This window comes from Protopterus annectens, chromosome 8.part0, assembly GCF_019279795.1.
Source record: "Protopterus annectens isolate FY-2018-M chromosome 8.part0, PAN1.0, whole genome shotgun sequence".
NCBI classification, from domain to species: Eukaryota; Metazoa; Chordata; order Ceratodontiformes; family Protopteridae; genus Protopterus; species Protopterus annectens.
Window position 1 is genome coordinate 1,351,230,116 of NC_056741.1, and position 21,831 is coordinate 1,351,251,946.

General features: G+C 42.2%; 1 protein-coding gene across 1 annotated transcript in view; it reads left to right on the forward strand.

The window, feature by feature from the left end:
- Window positions 1-21,465, forward strand: part of ARCN1 (archain 1) — a 736,356-nt gene extending 714,891 nt beyond the window's left edge. The window contains exon 10 of the mRNA XM_044080918.1: window positions 18,407-21,465. Coding sequence (XP_043936853.1) covers window positions 18,407-18,496 — 90 coding nt within the window. The 3' untranslated portion in view covers window positions 18,497-21,465. The remainder of the gene's footprint in view (window positions 1-18,406) is intronic.
- The last annotated feature ends 366 nt before the right edge of the window (window positions 21,466-21,831 follow it).

Sequence of the window (21,831 nt, forward strand, 5' to 3'; positions counted from 1 at the left end):
TTGGAGGCATCCCTTCTTAGAAAATCACTGCAACTATCTTCAAAAGTCCATGTCCCTTACCCCTACTCCTCTCAGAAAGGCATGCTCAGTCAGTTTTGAACTGGAAAAAAATTGCCAGAGACAATTGGATGCTATCTGTCATAAAAAGGGGTTACTCTGTGCTGTGGAAGGAACTTCCCCTCTTGAACAATATTTCCCCTCTACCCCTCAATCAACTTAAGCTTCTTCCTCATGACCTTCAGGAACTGCAGGCCCAAGGCACAGTAGAACTAGTGCTGCTTCAGTTTGTGAAAAGAGTTTTTTTTTTTTTTTTTTTTACTCCAGACTGCTCCCAGTCCTAAGAAAGGAAACAGGTAATCCAGAAAGCTCGAGTCAGGTTTGGTATCTCACCTGTGACCCAGAGGGTGACAGGACTAACAAGAAACAGGTTACAAAAGATTTGTCTAGATAAAATCATTTTACCTAGCAGATCTATGAGAACTCTGTCTCTCGATCTATCTGATTCCATCCTTGTGTGAAGAAGCTTTGTTACACAACTTTTTCCAGTCTGATTTGTACTTATTAAGCCTTGTATCGCATGTTGTATGAGAGGCTGTGCCCACTTTTAGGGAGCTCTTATCTCTTGAAATGTATATAATGAAAGACATCCATGTTTATCTTTCAGTGGTTACCTGATACAGGCCCAAACTTTAGAGTAAGCACATGTTCATCGTGTTTCACTGTTGCAGTCATTACAATTGGGTTATCCTGCTGGCAGGCTACCCTCAGTCGGCCCGAATTCCAAAGTCTAGGTTCGGCGTCGGTTGCTGTCGCCTCTTCCCTGACGTCAGTACACCAGGGGTATAAAAGATGCAGCCGATGCCATTTTCTTCAGTCTTTCTTGCTGCGCGGTGCCCGAAGCAAAAGCAGTTCGGAAGTGCCGGTCGGCCGACTCCTTGAGATTTTCAAATTCAAATTTCAGATCCAAAGTCTTCATTAAAGCGAAGTACCCCGTTTTGCTCCAGACCGATGTCAGAAAAAGTTAATAATTGTATTTCTTGTGGGAAGCAAATACCTCATAAGGATTTTCATTCTTACTGTATTCCTTGCCTAGTCCCTGACCATAACATTGCTAGTTGTCAGTTTTGTGCTAGGTTTAACCAGCGCACTATTAAGCATCAGTACGATTTTGCATTCCATTACTTTGGCAGAAGATTCAATGATATAATGCCGTCTGAACAGCCGACTACCGGAGTTTATAAAAAGCGCAAAGAAAAAGAAAAGGACAGGCATCCGAGATCCAAAACCGACGACAAGGCTTCTGCTAGGCCTGTCGCCAGTTCTCAGTGAGGTGCTTTCGCAGCCCCTGACGTCCGCTACCTCAGAGCCATAGGCCGCTTCCAACTCCCACGTGGAGCCGACTAGGCCGCTGGAAACTCATGGTATTGGACACTCAGAAACTATTCCCTCAGATGGGTCCAGAGCCGCTGAGCAGGCATCGGCTTCTGAGGGTGTTTTCAGGCCTACACAATTATATGTGAAACGTACTTCAGCTTCAAAGGCAAAGATTAAAGCAGCTCTAAAGACAAAGAAACAAGTACAGCATTCTCCTGGACAGGCCTCCATGCCTAAAAAACAGATGCTTAAAATGGCTGAAGACCTAATTACTTTGATCAGGGGTTCCCATCCCCCTCCTGATAAGAGGCCTAGACAAGAGTTGGAATACGAATCTTCAGACCAGGTTTCCATTTCATCTGATTCCTCCTCTGAACAGGAATATTCTATTCCTCCCTATGAGGATTCTGATGCTGAAGAATCTATCCCTTCAGCCTCTCCTCCTGAGGATTATTCTTTTGGGGAGACACTACATACTATGAGGGAGCATTTCCACTGGGAGAGCCAAGATTACTCAGAATCCAAGAAAAGGCTTAGAGACTTCCTTTTATTGCCTCAGCACAGGTCCCTTGCTATCCCACCTGTTTTAGACATTGTAGATGATGTATTTTCAGAGTCCAGTCTATCTCCAGGCTCTTTACCACTAGCCCCTGTTAAGCCAGACAGCTACTAATAGGGTTCCTGATTCACATAAATTTCTTTATAAAAACCCTGCTGCTGACCCAGAAACCATCTCCCAGGGTCCCAAAGGGGTCAAGGCTTCCACTGCAAAAAACCCTATCCCCTCTGATAGGGATTATAGGGCCCTGGACAGATGGGGTAAAAAGATTTATACTTCTGCCACCTTGGCTGTAAGAGCTTTAAATTGCCAATTTCATATGCTTAAATATCAGCAATGTCTCGTGTCACTGCTTAAACAGAAAATGTCAACAAATTCAGAATGTGCAGACAACAAAGAAATGCAGGATTTATTGCATGCAGCTGAACAAGTTGGAAAGCATACTTTGCAATGTGGTTTTGATTCTCTAGAGGCCTCCTGCAGGGCCACTGTTACAGGTTCTGTCATTAGGAGGCATGCTTGGTTAAAAGAACAGAATCTGCCTGATCATGTTAAAGCAAAACTATTAGATGCTCCATTACAGCATGATACTTTGTTTGGTGTTAAAGCAAAAGAGGTGTTGAAGAAAATGGAGGGCAAAGCTAAATCTATGCAAACAGTCAAGAATTTCTTGCAAGTACAGCCTCCCAGATTTAGCAGGAAGTGGCCTACAAAGAATTGATCCTTTCCAGTGTCAGACAGGCCACAAAGAGACAGATACAGATGCCCCAGAGGCAGATCACAGCCCCAAGGCTCATACAGGCCTAAACAATGGGGTGCTTCTACCTCCAAAAGCAGAGAGGAAAAATCACAGCCATACAGGAAACAGTCTCAATGACTTTCCCCTGCCAGCACCAAGCACTTATCTTTTGGCAGCCCCTTTGGGGGGGAAACTAGCACTTTTTTCACAAAATTGGCACATGATCACCCAGGACAAATGGGTCCTAAATATAGTATCACAAGGCTACAGGTTCCACTTTCACACCCTGCCAAGGCCAAATGCTATGCCAGACCTGCCACGCAATCAATGGGCAGAGGCACAAAAACAAGTTTCATCCCTCATGGCCATGAGAGCTATTCAGTTAGTACCACAGCAAGAGCAGGGACTAGGATTCTACTCAAGGCTATTCTTGGTTCCCAGAAAGGACAAAGCCTGGAGACCAATACTGGACCTGTCTATCCTAAACACATTCCTGGATATTCCAAAATTCAAAATGTTAACTCTACAGCAGCTTCGGCCCATGCTGGGCAAGAGGGCTTGGCTTGTGACTTTAGATCTGAAAGAGGCTTACCTGCATGTCCCAATCAGACAATCATGCAGAAGATACCTCAGATTTATAGCTGGCTCAATGCATTACCAATTCTCTGCACTGCCCTTTGGCTTATCTACTGCGCCCAAGGTCTTCACGAAATGCCCGGTACCAGTGATTGCATTTTGCAGACAGAGGAATAAAAATATATCCTTACTTGGACGACTGCCTTATTCAAGCAGAGAACAAGGACATTCTACTACAGCATCTGGCATTTGTAAAAAGATTACGAACAGGTCTAGGGTACACAGTAAACAAAAAGAAATCAAAACTCATACCCTCTCAAGAGATAATATTCCTGGGTGCAAGCTTAAATACAACTGCCCAGATGGCTTATCACATGCCAGACAAACACAGACAACTGACTACTTATTTCAAAATGTTGGCAACAAGACCCAGTTATCTGCAAGAAAAATTCTGCAGGCTTTGGGCTTCATGGCATCCTGCATTCTGCTAATTCCATATGCAAGACTGCATATGAGGAAACTTCAATGCTATGTAAAAAGTGTTTGGACTCAACATTGCCACAGCCCGGAAACAATAATTACCCTCTTTCCCTGCCTGCAACAGGAGTTTCGATGGTGGGCAAAAGCCTGTCACCTCAACATGGGATAGCCATTCACCTTGCCCACAGCCAGGCAGATATTGACAACAGATGCATCAGATTATGCCTGGGGGGCCCATATGGCAGGAAGATGTATTCAGGGCACATGGTCCTCAAGTCAAATGCATCTACATATCAATCAAAAAGAGATGCTAGCTGTTCAGACCACCCTGAGAGCCTTCAAGGATCTACTTCATCCAGGACAACTACTGATAAGGACGGACAATACTACAGTTATGTGGTACATAAACAAGCAGGGAGGCATACATTCCTACCCCCTCTGCAGACTAGCCATGAACATGTGGGACACACCATTGACTTATCAAGTACATCTGCAAGCACAATTCCTGCCAGAAAGGACAAATACTCTGGCAGATGAACTTAGCAGAAACCTAATGGATCCCCACGAGTAGAAATTGGATCCACAAGTCTTCACCATGATACAAGGAACTGGGGATGCCCGGACATAGACCTATTTGCCTCCTCTCACAACTACTAACTACAGAAATTCTGCACAAGGACTTATCACAAGCAAGCATGGAAAGTGGATGCTCTATCTTTCAGCTGGAAAAACTTAACAGTATATGTCTTTCCTCCCCAAGGTACTCCTCAAGGACAGACAAGAGAAACCAAAAATGATGGTGATTGCCCCAGACTGGCCCCGCCAGCACTGGTACCCAATCCTAAAGAGCTTGTCTCAATGCCCAGCTGGGACATTACCTCAAATTCCTCACTTATTGACCCAACAAGACAGTCAAATACTGCACAGCCAGCTCAGGACCTTAAGCCTAGCAGCATGGTGAGTAATGTAGCCAGTCGAGGCACTCCTCTCTCTAAAGCAATGATGGATGTTATTTTGGAGGCCAGGAGGCCTAGCACTAGAAAATCTTATGCAGAAAAATGGAAGAGATTCTGTGCTTGGAACCAGGCACAAGGCTTTGACACGATTGTTCCAAATATTCCTCAGATTTTGCAATACTTAACTGAGATGCTTGATAAAGGCCTTTCCTTTTCTTCAATTAAAATTCATGCCTCTGCCATTTCAGCTCATTACAATACAGAACCACCTGTTTTTTCTCATCCATTACTCAGACAGTACCTCAGAGGGGCCAAAAACATAAGACTTCCAAGGAGAACAGCAATACCTTCATAGGACCTCAACTATGTCTTGGAAAAACTCACACTGCCTCCGTTTGAACCAGCCTCTGCAGCTGATATTAAATTCCTATCCTGGAAAACAGCTCTGCTCCTAGCAATAACCTCTGCTAGACGGGTCTCAGAGTTGCAGGCACTCATGGCTGTGGAACCTTTTATCATTTTCCATCCTGACAGGGTTTCTCTGCGGACAAACCCTACATTTAGGCCTAAGGCAGTGTCCAGTGTGGCCCTCAACCAAACAATTCATTTGCCTACCTTTTATCCAAACCCACAGAATAAGGGTGAGAGAATTCTGCATTCTTTGGACATTCACAGGCAGCTACGCTTCTACTTGGACAGAACCAGAGCTTTCAGAAAAACTGAAAGACTGAGCAACTTCTAGTGGCATGTGCTGCAGGATCACAAGGAAAGCCAATCTCAAAGCAGACTATTTCAAAGTGGATAGGTCACTGCATTCGTTCCTGCTATTCACAGCATGGCAAATCAGTGCCTAAGGGCATTAGGCCACATTCAACCAGAGCAGCAGCCACTTCAGCAGCCTTCCTCAGAGGGGTACCAACCAAAGACATCTTAGAGGCTGCAACTTGGAGTTTAGTTCATACTTTTACAAAGCACTATCATTTACCTCTCTACTCTAAATCCAGGGCAGGATTTGCCACTGCATTTCTGCAGGGCCTGATAGCCTCTCCTAATCCTATTTAGCACCAGCCTCCCAACCTTAGCTTTGGGATTCAACCCAATTGTAATGACTGCAACAGTGAAACACGATGAACATAGTACAGTTGTGTACCTACCATAAATGTAGATGTTAGAGTGTATTCACTGTTGCAGTCCAGGTTACCCACCAACCATCCCCCATTTCTTTGCTGGAACTTATCTGTACTTCTCTATTCTATACAACCTATGTGGTGTATTTGCTTGTAGATGAAGGCAAAATATATACTTTGGTGCATGCATGTTTTATTGACATATTTTTAGCCTACCCTTTTGGGGGCACCTGGGCAAGAAAAACTGAAGAAAATGGTGTCTGCTGCATCTTTTATACCCCTGGTGCACTGACGTCAGGGAAGAGGCGACAGCAACCGATGCCGGACCTAGACTTTGGAATTCGGGCTGACTGAGGGTAGCCTGCCAGCAGGATAACCCAATTGTAATGACTGCAACAGTGAATACACTCGAACATCTACATTTTTGGTAGGTACACAACTGTACTTTTCTAGTCTGAAGAGGCTAAGATTCCCCCTGACCAATCAAAAGTCAAATCTGTATCCTTCTCAGGAAAAAAATTCTTCATTGCGGCCTTTCTGAAAACCAGCCTGTGGAGAACTTCTCTCTTCCAGAGCATGGCAGAGAAATCCATATAGACCTCCAGACAGGCAATAAGCATACTGGACCATTTGGCTTCCCCACTTCTGATGGTTCTCCTAGCCAGACTGTGTGTGAGAAAACTGTGGGGGTTCCTGAGAAGCTGGTGAGATTATCTAATGTTTGGAAACAGAAACTGTTATACCAGTGCTGGCCTGTATTAAGAAGAAGTTGTCCTTCCAATCACCAGTCCTAATCAGACCCTGACTACAAATGCCTCTGATTAGGCCCATACCCTCAATCTCAAGGTGCATGTCAGGTGGGCTCAGCAAATAGTGTATTGCACTTAAACCTAAAATAGATAATGGCTATTGTTTACCCTGTGTAAGAATTTGAGTCTGGGTCATTGAAGCTGATAACCAACAACACAATAGTTATGTGGTATGTAACATATGGGGGACCCTCATTTTTGCAGGCTAGACATACAGGTCTTGGAACAAGCTCTGTAGAGTCTCTTGTGTGCAGCATACATCCCCTCGTGGAAGAATATATTGGCATACCAATTGAGCAGGACCTTTGCAGATTCACACATATGGATGCTGCACTTGGGGTGCCTTTTTAGAGAGCACCAGCAGATATGGCAAGGGTCTCAGAGAGTTCTGTGCTTCTCCATGTAACAGCAGCTAAGGAATTGCTGCTGTAGAGCACACATTGAAACACTTCTGCAGTGGGGGATTCTCCCTGGATTGATTAGGATTTCTCTTGCTCCTCAGGGTCATTGAGAAAATCAGAGACTAAAGGCCAGAAATGATGACAGTTGCTTTCTTCTGGCCCAGGCAGAAGCTGATGAAAGACTGACATCCTGCTTCAGTATTTGAACCTTACAGTGTATTATATGAGCTCCCTAATACACCTCAACCTCTCCACTCTGAATCTAGCAGCTTGGAGGATGCAACTGTAAATGTCCTTTTCCTATGTTGCAGTATTCTTGGTGTGGGATTCCTCACCTCAGGTGACCTGAATGTCTGCTCCTATACAAAAGCTTAAGCCTGGCTGCTGTAGGTACATAGGGCCATAAACCAGGGACCTTAAATGTGACATCTGCATGTACAGACCTGAGAACTTCAGCCGCAGTCGACAGTCATATCAATCGCTTCGCTCCTTTACTTGAAAACATCTAAAGCGAAGTACCCTGTTGGGGATTTTGCCTATATTTTACTTGAGCTTGGTTTGCTGTAATTACTATTGGCCAATGTTAGCTAAGAATGGTAAATGTTGATGCAGGCGCCAGATAATGCACTGGTAGTGCGTATCCTTATGCGGTTTCTGCCTAGGCCGAGAGCACGACCAAACCGCTTGCATGATTTTTCAATCTTTTGTACCCAAGACGCTTTGTAGCCATTTGACCGCCCTTAATCTAATCTTAGAATACCAGAGACTCAAAAAAACTAGCTCTCAGGATGAATCCCAAATTGTCCGCTCCAACAATCACCGCAGAAAAAAGCCAAGGTTTCCAGGCCTACTTCCTCTGCCTGTCCGCCATCGGACATCCCGCCAGCTTCCGATTTAGGAGTTGAGGGACGTCCGATTGAACAGTCTACTTAGTCTCCCCTCAAGGAAGCCACTTTGAAAGTAACAGCCAGCACATCCATGGAGATAGCTCCGACGTTGGTCCCTATCGATGTCAAGGGGGAACCAGATATCATCGGACGACTGACCAGGGTGCCACTGGCTGAAGCCCCAACCATTTCCCAGGCCCTCTCTGAGAACTATGCCTTTAAAAAGGAAACAAAACAAAACACCAAACTCCACCTTCTGAAGGAGTCCCAGACTGGCAATCTTTCACCAGATCTTTGATGCATGCCTTCATGGCCCTTAGGCCCATGTCCTCCACCATTCCAGTGCTCAGTCCTAAGCCTGCCTCTGCCACTTCTCTCCCTTTGCCTACTGCCCAGGAAGGGGAAGAACAGGAACCCTACTATTTATCCTCAGATGAATCAATCTCTTATTCTCAAATTGTCTCCCCACTTGAATATTATTCCCCAGATGAGGAATCCATAGAAGGGGACTCTCCACCAGAGGATATCACCTTTGGGGGGACCATCACAAAGATGAAAGAATACTTTAAGTGAGACACTTCCCAAATGACTGACACACAAATTGAATTACTCCCAAGTGGAATCCCCCATCACCTTCAGCCATCCCACCAGTCATTCCTGCCTACCTTGATGCTTAGACTTCAGCATCAAAGAACCCAGACTCACAACCACCAGCCCCTAAGAGACCTGACGGGTTCTATAAATTTCCAGATGATCAAAAATTCCTAGTAAAACCACCCCTGGCAGACCCTGCTGTAATTGCTGTATTTTCTGACAAGCAATCTAGACCCGATTCCTTCAGCAGCTCTTCTGCCTACTGATAAGGATAGCAAAAACATGGACAGGATAGGAAAGAAGGTTTATACCTCCTCCACCCTAGCCTTCAGAGCTATCAACAGTCAAACCCATATGATAAAATATGCCTTGGGACCTAGTATCACAAGTCTCTACTCTCCTGTCATCCACCCCTGACTGCCCTACCAAAACTGAGATAGCATCTAAACTACCCCTGGCTTCTCAGGTAGCTAGACATTCTATTAGATGCAGTTATGATGCAGCAGAGACCTCTGCACGGTCTGCAGCTTCTGCATCAGTACTCCGCAGATGTTCTTGGCTATGCCTCCAACTGCTACCAGAGGATTTCAACTCCTAAAATTCTAAATGCCCCTTTAGACCACAACCTCTTGCTTGGTAAACAGTCTGCAGACCTTTTCAAAAACCTGCAGGAAAAAAGTAGAGCTTCAAGACATCAAGCACTTACTTGTGTCCCCCATCCCTAAATACTAGAGAAATTATACAGCTAAGACTACCTTTGTCAGGAGTCCCCCCTCTTCTGCTACCTCCTCCAGACTAGTCATCTCTCAACCCAGTCAGAGGCAGCCTTTTCAAGATGGAAGTGGACCCAACAATGTGTGACTGCCATGCCCACCTCCCCTTGTCAACTCGCCTCTCCCACTGCCTCCCCATTTGGAAATCCATCACATCAGACCACTGGGTGCTGGCAATAATACAGATATTTCCTCTCCTGGAAGGAAAAGCCCCTTCCAAGGGACATTCCTTTTCCCCCAAAAAATTAACTGTATCTCATTCCTCACATATACTGCAAGACCATCTGACCTTAGGAAGTATAGAACCTGTCCCTCGAGGACAGGAAGGAAAAGGCTTCTACTCAAGACTTTTTCTGGTCCAAAAAAGATGGGCCTTGGAGACCAATACTAGATCTGTCCTTTCTAAACCTATTCCTAAAAGTTCCATCATTCAGAATGCTATCCCTTCAAACTCTACTCCCACTATTGCCAGCCCAGGCCTTTATGGCCACACTAGATCTAAAGGAAGCTTATCTGCATATCCCCATAAAACCCTCCCACAGAAAATTCTTGCATTGCACTGAGCCCAGCTCTCACTTTCATTTTACAGCCTTGCCCTTTGGTTTATCTGTTGCACCCAGGGTATTTAAAAATGCCTGGCCCCAGGTATAGCCTTTTGCAGAACCAAAGGTGTTCAAATGTGTCCTTACCTAGATGACATCCTCATTCTAGCAGAAACTGAGGAAACCCCTCAAAATCATCTGAGGTTCACCACTTCCGTGCTTCAAAGCTTGGTATTCACCCTCAACCTCCAAAAAGCATTCTTAACCCCCCAGCAGGACAAAATCTTTCTGGGCTGCAGGATCAGAACAAATCTGATGCGGGCTTTCCTCCCTCAGGCCAAAGTTTTCTCTCTCCACTCACTTCCAAAGCCTGTTACAGGTTCAACAGATAATTGCAAGACAATTCTTGCAGATCCTGAGACTAATGGCAGCCACCATCCCTATGCTGCCTCTAGCCAGAACGCACATGTGAAAACTGCAGTGGTACTTGAAAAATGTGTGGTCACAACACCAACATCGCCTAGAGTGCCAGATTAGACTCCTGCCCTGCCTCAAAGCAGAACTAAGGTGGTGGATCCAACGAATACTTATGAACCCGAGCCTTCCACTACAGCCACCCTCCCCAACCCAGCACATGCATACAGATGCTTCAGATCTAGGGTGGGGTGCTACTATGAAAGGCTTCATGGTACAGGAGACCTGGCACCCTACCCTCCAAAAGAAACATATCAATGTGAGGGAAATATATCAATGTTAGGGAAATGACTGCAGTTCTTCTGGCCCTGAAAGCCTTCCTCCCTATCCTGCAACCAGTCCGCCTTCAAATCTTCACAGACAGCACTACAGTGATGTGGGTATATCAACAAACGGAGGGACCAAGGCCTACTTCCTCTGAAAGATAACATTGCAAGTCTGGGACCTTGCTTCCAGGGACAGCTTATCCCTGCAGGCAACATACTTCCCTTCCAAGGACAACAAACAAGCAGATATTTTCAGCAGAATGTCCTCTCTACAGCACGAATGGATGCTGAGCAGGGACACCTTTCTAGACATTGTCCACCAGTGGGGCACACCTCCGGTAGATTTGTTTGCCTCTCCCCAGAATAGACAATTGGAAAAATTCTGCACAAAGGACCACTCTCCACTTGCCTGAAAGATAGGTAGATGCCTTCAGCATTTTGTGCAAGGAGCGGTTTCTATATGCATTTCCATTCTTCCCCCTCATTCAGAAAGTCCTCTTGAAAATCAGGAGGGACAAACCAAAAATCTTGCTGGTGACTTCTCTCATTAGCCAAGGGCAATCACCACAAGTTACCCCACAAAGTGGAACTACTCACACAACACAAGGGAACTCTTATTCACCCTCACCAACAGATGTTAGGTCTAACACTTTGGGTGATACATTTTTAATCTCTTTCTGACACCACTACTCAGAGGATGTGCTTTTAGTCCTGAGGGAGGCCAGGACGCCTACTACTAGGAGATCCTACTTATCAAAATAGGAAAGATTCTCCAACTGGTGGTCTCCATAAGGACAGGGATCCCTGCCAGGAAGACCCCCCCCCCCAAGTCCTCACCTATGTGTGTGAACTAATTAAGGTTGGTCTTTTGTACTCCTCAGTGAAAGTCCACCTATCAGCAATTTCTGCCTGTCTACCACTAGATCCCCCATTACTAACCAGGATAGATGTCAAATTATTCCTGAAAGGGGTCTTACACATCAGACCACCAAGTAAACCCATCTCACCTCCGTGGGACCTAAACTTTATTCTGGAAAAACTAACACTGGCCAAGCTAGTGCTGCTACGCTCCAGATGTGTGCATGGAAGACTGTACTGCTGATGGCCCTTAACTTAGCTAGAAGGGTGTCAGAGTTACAAGCTCTAATGCCTGTTCTCCCTACACTACCTTCCACAAGGATAGGGTAACCCCATGTACTAACCCTCCCTTCATGCCTAAACTAGTCCATGAACTGTACCTAAACCAATCCATTCACCTTCTTCTCCACTCCAGCCAATGGCAGTGAGAGGCTACTCCATTTTCTGGATGAGCACAGACAGCTAAGGTTTTATCTAGACAAAACTATGTCAATCAGAAAAGCAAACCAACTCTTTGCATCTTTCCACCCTAGGGCCCTGAGCAAGGCAGTCTCCAAACAAACTATTTCCTGTTGAATTAGGAAGACTGTTTGCTTCTGCTACTCCCACCATGGCAAGCAGTTATTAAGAGCTCATTCTACCAGGGGCATGGCAACCTCCAAAGCCTTCCTGAAAGCCTGGACACAGCCTCCATCCTGGAAGCAGCCGCCTGGTCTGCCATTCACACCTTCACCAGACACTACAAATTGGACCACATCTCCAGAACCTGGGCAGGGTTTGCTAAAGCAATCCTGCAAGGTTTTGTGGAATCAGCTACATCTACCTCCACCCTTCCCTCTAATTAAGCTTTGGTACTCTCCCACACAAAGAATACTGCAACATAGGAATAGAAGCATATAGAATAGTTGTGTAAAATCTTATAATAACCATAGATGTCCTTCTCTTCCATGTTGCAGTATTCCTTCCCACCCACCTATCCCCCTTTTTTACTATTGACCTGTCTAAAGGGCAGTCTGAGGCACTACCCTAGAAGAGGGTCAGACTAGCCAGCATATGAAACTTTGCACCTCTGGTTGACATCACGTGTTGCTCTCTATGGGGACTGTCCAACTGGGCATGTAAGTTCTGAGGTCTGTGCATGCAGGCGTCACATTTAAGGTCCCTGGTTTATGGCCCTACATGTGATGTCCCATGCACCTACAGCAGCCAGGCTTAAGCTTTTGTATAGGAGCCGGCATTTGGGTTGCCTGAGGCGGGGACTCCCACACTAAGAATACTGCAACATGGAAGAGAAGGACATCTATGGTAAGATTTTACACAACTATTCTTTCTCTTTGACCACTTATTTTAAAAATATGCTACAAATTACCAGGGGAGCTAGGAGGTCAAATACAGTGGAGTGCTACCTAGGCATGTAGAAGCTCCTTTTCCTGTGGAGCCAAAGGAGGGACCTATACACCAAACAAGTGGATATAGCTGCAGTCCTTCATTGCCTTTCCAACCATTTCTTTGCTGGCCTAGTCACGCTCTTCAGTGAAATTACATCTTTAGTCTGTCTACCTTTAGACCCCCCCCACCATCCAGGCCACCAGTCAGACAGTTTCTGAAGGGCACCCTACATCTTGGACCTCCTAGTTGGACCATGGTTCTAGCCTGTGATCTCATATTTATGTTAAAACAATATACCCTCCTATCCTGTGCACCAGAAGAGGCTTTATTGTAGCAGTTACATGTGCCAGGAGGGTTTGTGAAGTCTGAGCCTTAATGTGCAAGTAACCCTTCCTTACAATCAGTGATGTTAAGGTTACCCACTACACTTTCCCTTTTTCATGCCCGTTGTCATAACAGAAACTGCTCTGAACCAGGCTGTTCAGGTACTAGTGTTCTTTTTAAATCCCCCAGAATTAAGGGGAAAAGATCATGCATCCCTTAGATGTTCACAGGAAGTTTGAATGCTACTTGGACAGGAGGAAGCATATTAGATATTTCCTGAAAACAAGAAGGGGGTTGCCTTTTTCAAAGCAAGTTATTTCAAAATGCATCACCGTTTGCACTGTTGTCTGACATAGAATTCATGATCAGCCTTTACAAGGGGATATTCAAAGCACATTCTGCCAGGGCCACAACTACTACCATTGCCTTTCTTAAAAGGGCAGATGCTATATTGTTGGCAGACAGTTGATTCTGTGTCCGTATGCTTTTCAAACATTGCAGACAGATTGTCATCTAAAGCGAAAGGGCAGGTTTCACTTCTGCCATCCTAAGACATACTGCCGTCCTCTGGCAGTCTGTTGCCATCCCCTCCAGACTGATTTGGGATTCTTTGCTATGGTGGTGACTGGAATAGTCACCCATATGAAGAGCAGTTTACCAACTTAGCATTACTGTAGATGTTCTAGTGTGGTCATTGTTGCAATCCTGATTCCCTTCCTCCATGCTGTTTTTGTTCTAGGCAACTTTGAGAAGTGTACTCTGCCCTTTCCCCTCCCTTTTTTGACCATACTTGTCTTTGTGTATTTTTTTTTTTTGCTCAGTTTCAGCAGGAAGGATAGGCATGTGAGGCTTTAGCCAGATCTCTCTTGGTTTTAGCTTTGAGGCCTTGCCATACAAGGATGCTGGGAAAACATGCTGTGCCATGTTGGGAAGCAAGAAAGAACAGACGATGGCAGATGTCACCTTTATACAAGGTACATGAGACATCCATGGAGATGGCATCAGCCTGGCCAAGGGGGAAGGGTGTTGAGTTCTGAAAGTCTAGCTGGACATCAGACCTTGACTTATGGTAGAGTTTGTAAGGTGGTGACTACAACAGTGACCATGCTTGAACTTCAGCAGTTATGTTTTAAGTTAGTAGCACAACTGCATTTTCTGCTGGAAGGCTCTTTGCAGTATTTACTTATTTTTTCACACCATCTTCACTGTTACTCCTCCTTGCATGTGTGCGTACACACACACAAACTCATTTTAGATGTCCTCTCCTTCATGCATTAGTTGGTTTTCCTGTAGATCAGGCAGGTGAATAATTTTGTATTCTGTGTCTGTGCCGAGTTAATGGAGGTTGAATCGAATAGTAATTTGTCAAGTTGTACTCCCCTTAGCCGAGCACATGGCACCAAGATTTGAAGCAAACACAGATACCAGATGTGGGCATGCCCTTACAATTCGGAGAGAATTGTCAAAACTGTGCAGAGCTGAGGATATCCAAAGTGGAAACCCCGATGGCTGCTCAGTGCAGGTCTTCCTATGGATCAACTGATGTAGCGAATAACTCTTTTATTGACAGGAAAGATAAGTCACTATTCTGGCACCATTCATGTCTCTGAGTCTAACTCTTCCAGCGTCGTCTTTCTTTCTTTTACGCAAGCATCAGATCACTGGAAAAGTGATATCACTTTGGGATGCCTGCTTAGTTGCATGGATGTAGATGAATTTTTATTTTCTATAGTTCCATGCAAGCATTGCATATGATGACATCTCAAGTGACTGTGAGAGACTATATTTCCAAAACCTGCCATTAAGGTAGGTAATAGCTTTTCTTATGGAATACATGGTGAGGTACAGTGCAATGAAAAAGTATTTGCCCCTTCCTGATTTCTTATTTTTTTGCATGTTTGTCACACTTAAATGTTTCAGATCATCAAACAAATGTAAGTGTTAGACAAAGATAACCCAAGTAATCAAACAAATATAAGTGTTAGACAAAGATAACCCAAGTAAACACAAAATGCAGTTTGTAAGTGATGATTTTATTTATTAAGGGAAAAAAAAATATCCAAACCTACAAGGCCCTATGTGAAAAAGTAATTGCCCCTAAACCTAATAACTGGTTGTGCCACCCTTAGCAGTAACAACTGCAATCAAGCATTTGCGATAACTGGCAATGAGTCTTTCACATCGCTGTTGAGGAATTTTGGTCCACTCTTCTTTGCAGAATTGTTTTAATTCAGCCATATTGGAGGGTTTCCGAGCATGAACCACCTTTTTAAGGTCATGCCACAACATCTCAATTGGATTCAAGTCCGGACTTTGACTAGACCACTCCAGAGCCTTCATTTTGTTTCTTTTTAAACCATTCAGAGGTGGACTTGCTGGTGAGTTTTGGATCATTGTCCTGCTGCAGAACCCAAGTGCACTTCAGCTTGAGGTCACAAACTGATGGCCGGACATTCTCCTTCAGGATTTATTGGTAGAGAGTAGAATTCATGTTCCATCAATCACAGCAAGTCCAGGTCCAGAAGCAGCAAAGCAGCCCCAGATCATCACTCTACCACCACCATGTTTGACTGTTGGCATGATCTTTTTCTGAAATGCTGTGTTACTTTTATGCCAGATGTAACGACCTCCCAAAAAGTTCAACTTTTGTTTCGTCAGTCCACAGAATATTTTCCCAAACGTCTTGGGGATCATCAAGATGTTTTTTAGCAAATGTGAGACAAGCCTTTATGTTCTTTTTGGTCAGCAGTGGTTTTTGCCTTGTAACTCTGCCATGCATGCCATTTTTGCCCAGTCTCTTTCTTATGGTTGAGTCATGAACACTGATCTTAACTGAGGCAAGTGTGAGGCCTGCAATTTTTTTAGATGTCGTTCTGGGTTCTTTTGTGACCTCTTGGATAAGTCGTCACTGTGCTCTTGGGGTAATTTTTGTAGGTCGCCCACTCCTGGGAAGGTTCCCACTGTTCCAGGTTTTCTCCTTTTGTGGATAGTGGCTTTCACTGTGGTGTGCTGAAGTCCCAAAGCTTTAGAAATGGCTTTGTAACCTTTTCCAGACTGATAGATGTCAGTTACTTTGTTTCTTTAGATCGCTGCTTGATGTCTTCCTTTTTGGCCTACTTCACTTTGACACATTCTGTTTAAGTGATCTCCTATAGGTTTATAGGTTCATAGGTATGTACTAGGCTATTGGCCCTAGGGTCTATATAAGCCTAGCCAAAAGGTACCCTGGCTTTCGCCACCCAAGAGAATTATTTTCCTGTGCCACTGTCGAGCAGAGCCACAGAAGTGATCCCCGTGAGGAATTTCCTATCTCCCATCTAATCATCACAATTTTTCTTGGAAGAGTGCTAATGAGGAGGTTTGTTTGATATAGATAGGTAATGTGTTCCAGAGTGTGCGAAGTCTGATTCAACATGTCTGGCAGTAATCAGGCCTGGGTGTGGCCAGTGAAATTGAACTCCGCTTTCCTAAAAATGTGATTAAACACCTGATTTAACAAGGGAGGGGGGCAATTACTTTTTCACATAGGACCATGCAAGTTTGGATAGTTTTTTTTCCTTAATAAATAAAATCATCACTTAAAAACTGCATTTTGTGTTTACTTGGGTTATCTTTGTCTAATATTTAAATTTAGACAAACCAAGAAAATGTTCCGACAAGTTCAACAACAGAAAATATCAGATCCCAGACTCTCCACTCAAGAAATCCTTAAATTTTAATATCAACTTAAAGTGCGATAAAAATAGCGATACACTTTTCGTCAAGACTGATGTCTTAACTTCCTCAGAAATTTTAAAACAATGCCACAAACCACTATTTAAAGTGTAGCTGTAATAATCAATCAATAACCCATTTAGTTACTTAAAGGCACATACTATAATTTTACATACTATTAGTTTTACATTCTCTTCGGGACGTCTTCATTAACTTAATATACCTTCCTACAGGGTTAATCTCACTTGGACTAGCGTGATTTTAGCATTAACTTTTACACTGTTTAAAAACCATGAAATAATAAAATAATATATGTATATATTAATTTTAAAATTTTTAAATTTTGTTTTAAAATTTTATTTTAAATACATTCACTATTTAGTAGTGTACTAAAACTAAGTGAATATAAGCAAAAATAAATATATCAGAATATAAATATGAACCAAGTACTCATGCCAGTAATTAACAAAGCACTGGCGTAAATACAATAAAAACATTAGTATATTAAATGTATTTAATATATTTAATATATAATAAATATAAATATTCACTGCTTAAATTTAATATAATAAAAATAATTTTTAATATTATTTTTATTTTTAATATTATATTAAATTTAAGCAGTGAATATTTATATTTATTATATATTAAATAAGAGAAGAGAATGTAAAACTAATAGTATGTAAAATTATAGTATGTGCCTTTAAGTAACTAAATGAGTTATTGATTGATTATTACAGCTACACTTTAAATAGTGGTTTGTGGCATTGTTTTAAAATTTCTGAGGAAGTTAAGATATCAGTCTTGACGAAAAGTGTATCGCTATTTTTATCGCACTTTAAGTTGATATTAAAATTTAAGGATTTCTTGAGTGGAGAGTCTGGGATCTGATATTTTCTAATATTTAAATTTGTTTGATCTGAAACATTTAAGTGTGACAAACATGCAAAAAAAATAAATCAGGAAGGGGGCAAATACTTTTTCATTGCACTGTAAAGTCATGTATCCCAGTTTGTTGGAAAATGGGTAAATGCATGTTGGAAGGAGGTTATCTTTTGTACTGTAGAAATTACTGGGGGAGTTTTGTATTTGGTTGTGAAGAGAGAGTCATTATTCATGTTAATGAGCAGAAGCTTCCCCTTACTTAACAAGTGCTTTGTTTTGATTAGAGTTAGTTTAGCAGTTTTGCATGTTATTGTTTCATCGAAATGATCTGTACTTTTCTGTGCAACAACGTTTTTTGTGAAACTGCAGGAAGCCTGACTGATATCAGGTAACATGCTTGTTAGTTTTTCGAGACTGTGTTGCATTATGATCCAGTGGTTGTGTTTGTAAAACGAAGTGAAGCTGTGTTATTAAGCAGTCAAGCAAAATGTTACATTAGTGTCAAAGTGCAGGACAGGTTTATGTTCTCAACAGTTAAACTGTAAAGGTAATTGTGCTTCTTGGCATTGTATTAGAGAATATGATGCAACTGTCCAAGGGGCAATATTTCTGGGCAGCAGTGCAACCTTAATGTTTGCTTTATATGTTTATATATATTTATTTTTTTAACTCCTCCCAGGTTACAAAAGTGAGCTACATTGACAACGGCAGCCCTGTGAGGTTCTCCACGGAGACAGCCCTTCTAATTGACAAGTATGAAATCCTCTAGGCGGAACATCACAATGTTTATACTAACAGAGAGAGAGAAGCAATTCTGAAAAAGTTTGGAAATGAACAGGACATCCCAGGATGCTTGCTAACATCGTACAATTTTGGTTATATCAGGGGACTTGATCCTGTACTGTCACACAGCATTTGCCTTTCATGAAGATGTACTCTCTGGCATACTGTAAACATTTGTCATTACTACTGGAGATAAGACCGATAATGTCATTAGAGCACTTTTTATTAAGGTATGCAAGACAGAATGAAAGCAATATGTGCCCTTTTTAAACGCAGTGCACACTGGTTATGTTAATTGAAGTCTCATCTGTACACAGTACATATGTTCTCCCTCTCAGCTTGTGTGCAGTTCCCCCTCCAGATGTGTGTACAAATGCACAGTCCTTACTAAAATTTTTGGGCATCACCTTTGTTCACAGTTGCCAGATGCTTCATAAAGTACCAGACTACAGAAAGAAAAATATTAACTGGATCTAGGTTTGTCAGTGGACTAATGCTGTGGAGTATTAGTGCCACCACTTTGACAGACATGCTGCATTCTTAAAGACTGTGTCTCCTGCATATTGCCCCACTTGATTTGATATTGTGCTTCTGTGTAGTGGAAACTTTACAGCAGCAGTCCCATAGTGTAAATGTGAGCCCTTTTGTTGGGGAGAGAATCACGTCTTGGCCGAAAAGATCTTTCAGATGTATATTTATAGACCTAAGTAAAAGTGATGTAAGCAATATAGTTATATCTAACAAAATAATTATATCATTTGAAAAATGTCAATCTGAGGACATTTCATCTAAGAGTATGTAGAGATGTTCAGTTTGCAGCTTTTGTTTTTCTCCTGTTTGTTTTCTTAGTGACTCCTAGCTTCAGCAGTACTTTGTAAACTTTAATGTGCCACTTTCCATGCAGTCAGATTCTTTCATGATTTTTTTTTGCTAAACAAAATATGTGAATATTTCCTTCTGGCTTAAGTCAGTTTCCTAGAGTGTACCACATCCCATTCTTTGCTTGTTATGCATATCATTGTACTCGTCATAGATGTCATCACAGTCATAGAACAAAGTATTTCTCTTACTCCCCTTGAAGAGAGTCTCATTGTCTTAAATCATTCTGACAGAAGTGAAAACCCAGAATGACAACACACACGCACATGTATGCGCGAGCACACACAAACATTAAGTACACCTTCAGTTTCCAGCTTTGTAAATTATACTGCTTCATGCATTTTTATGGGACATCATCTTTACATCTTTATTGACTCTCATTTTGTGAACTGGGTATCTTGGCCTGAGCCCCTGGCTAATCATTTTTTACAGTTTTACAAAATCTGAAGTTCTGTTGCCATTTTTTAATTAGGATTTTCTCCTTTCCATTTATATCATAGGTGCATAATTTTTTCAGTTGTCTTATCGGAGCTTCTTTTGAAAGCTCTGAAAATGTCACATGCCCACTGCCTTCACACACCCTCATGATTTATCAGTAAATATGTATGTTTTAAGATTTGCCGTCTTGAGCAGTAGGCAGTTTGCTGGTTAAGTACCAAATTATATCTCAGAATTGCCACCTGGTCATTTTTTTAATAGACTTTTATGGGTGTACTTGAAATTTTCAGTTCTTGTATTTTGATTTTGATATTTTATTACCCCATACTTGTATATTAGTGTGAGGCATCTAGTAATCATTTTTTCCTTTGGTTATGCTTTTGACCACCTGGACTCCCTGTGGCTAGACTCTTCAGTTCAGAGAAGTCCACCACAGAGGGGCTTGTGAGCGGGGTCAGGATCCTTGTATTCATCTTTAATCCAGGACCTCATTTACTCATAGGGTGGGTATGGTTAATGAGACATTATCACTCACTCCTTATGTTTTTGTGTTTGGGTCAGCATTAGGTGGCTGGTACAGATTTCCTATTTCTCTGTACAGAAAGCTTGCCCTTTTCCCTGCAGTGTGTTCCAGTGACATGCTGACATCCTGTGCACATTTTGTCAACAGTGTTAAATGTCTGCTACATTGACAGTGGCTGCTTGGGTGCTGCAGTGCCTGGTATGGCCTTCACCTGTCAGGTCAGTCCTTGCACACCATGCCAGAGAAAGAAGTTATACAGGTGATCAGTCCTAACTTGCTCTTTGATCATTGGATACTTGGGTTGACTGCAAAAGCAGGCGAACACAAGTTGCCCATGAGCTATTCTAGATGGCAGTTTAACTCTTCAAACATCAGCACTAGTAATATAGCTACTTTTTTTTTTAAATAAGAGAATGACTATGAGAATGGATTAGTACAAGGGTTATGGGTGTGGCTGTCATATCCATGACTTGGAAATTGACTTTTTTCCCCATTTGTGACATAATATGGCCTCTATCCATGCAGTAACACTTTCTGCATTGTGATTCAAGTGTTACTTATCACTAGACTTTGTCCGTGAAGCTTATTAACTAAATTGGCCCTGCACCAGCCTTTCCTTTTGTCTGAAGGTGTTTAAGATCAGAACCAACTGTGGTCATTTCTAACAGGATATTTCTATATATAAAGAAAGTTTGAACTTGAAGTGTCTGGATTTCATGTGACAGTTTAAGTAAAAGGTGAACTCTTAAAAGTCTTGTCTAAGGATGTCATTGGTCTGTCTCTATTAATTCTATTTTTTTAATAATTGGTAAAAGTAAACACATTTTTCTTTTGAGATAATGGGGTTAAAGCCTGACACCTAATTTATGTTGGTTGCAAAAGCTTTCCACCTCTTCGGTATATTTGTATGCTGTTCATATGTATGATTTTAAAGTTCTGAAGTATGTTTAGGTTGTAAACATCAGGATTTTTTTTTTGTTATGGGAGGACTCCTTGAGGGTTAAAGAAAACATTTTAACCCTACAAAAATTGATTAGGTAGGAAATATACATTCCATTGTAAACAAAAATATGGAACAACAATTCTTCAATCAATTAAAATATATTATAAAAATATTTAAAAACTGTATTGTTTGCTTGTGTTCTTTTCACATCTGTCTAAAATTACATCTGGCATACTCTATTGATGAACTAAAGGTTAAGTAGTACTGAATTTTTCCATGCATTTAAAAAAAAAGTTCCAGGTGCCATCTAGCCTTGTGGTAAGAAATAAAGCTGCTTATCTGGTATTCCATATTTACATTTCACCTTTAGTAATTCTTTGAGTGAAAAAAGCAAGTCTCACAACCCTTAAATATTTAATTTGTTAGTGCAATTAGTGTACTCTACTTGCGTCATTTCTGTGTTCAAGTGCATTGTATTCATAACTTATGCTGCAGTGATGAGCTTTCCAGCACCCACCTTTCTTTGCTATAGCCATCA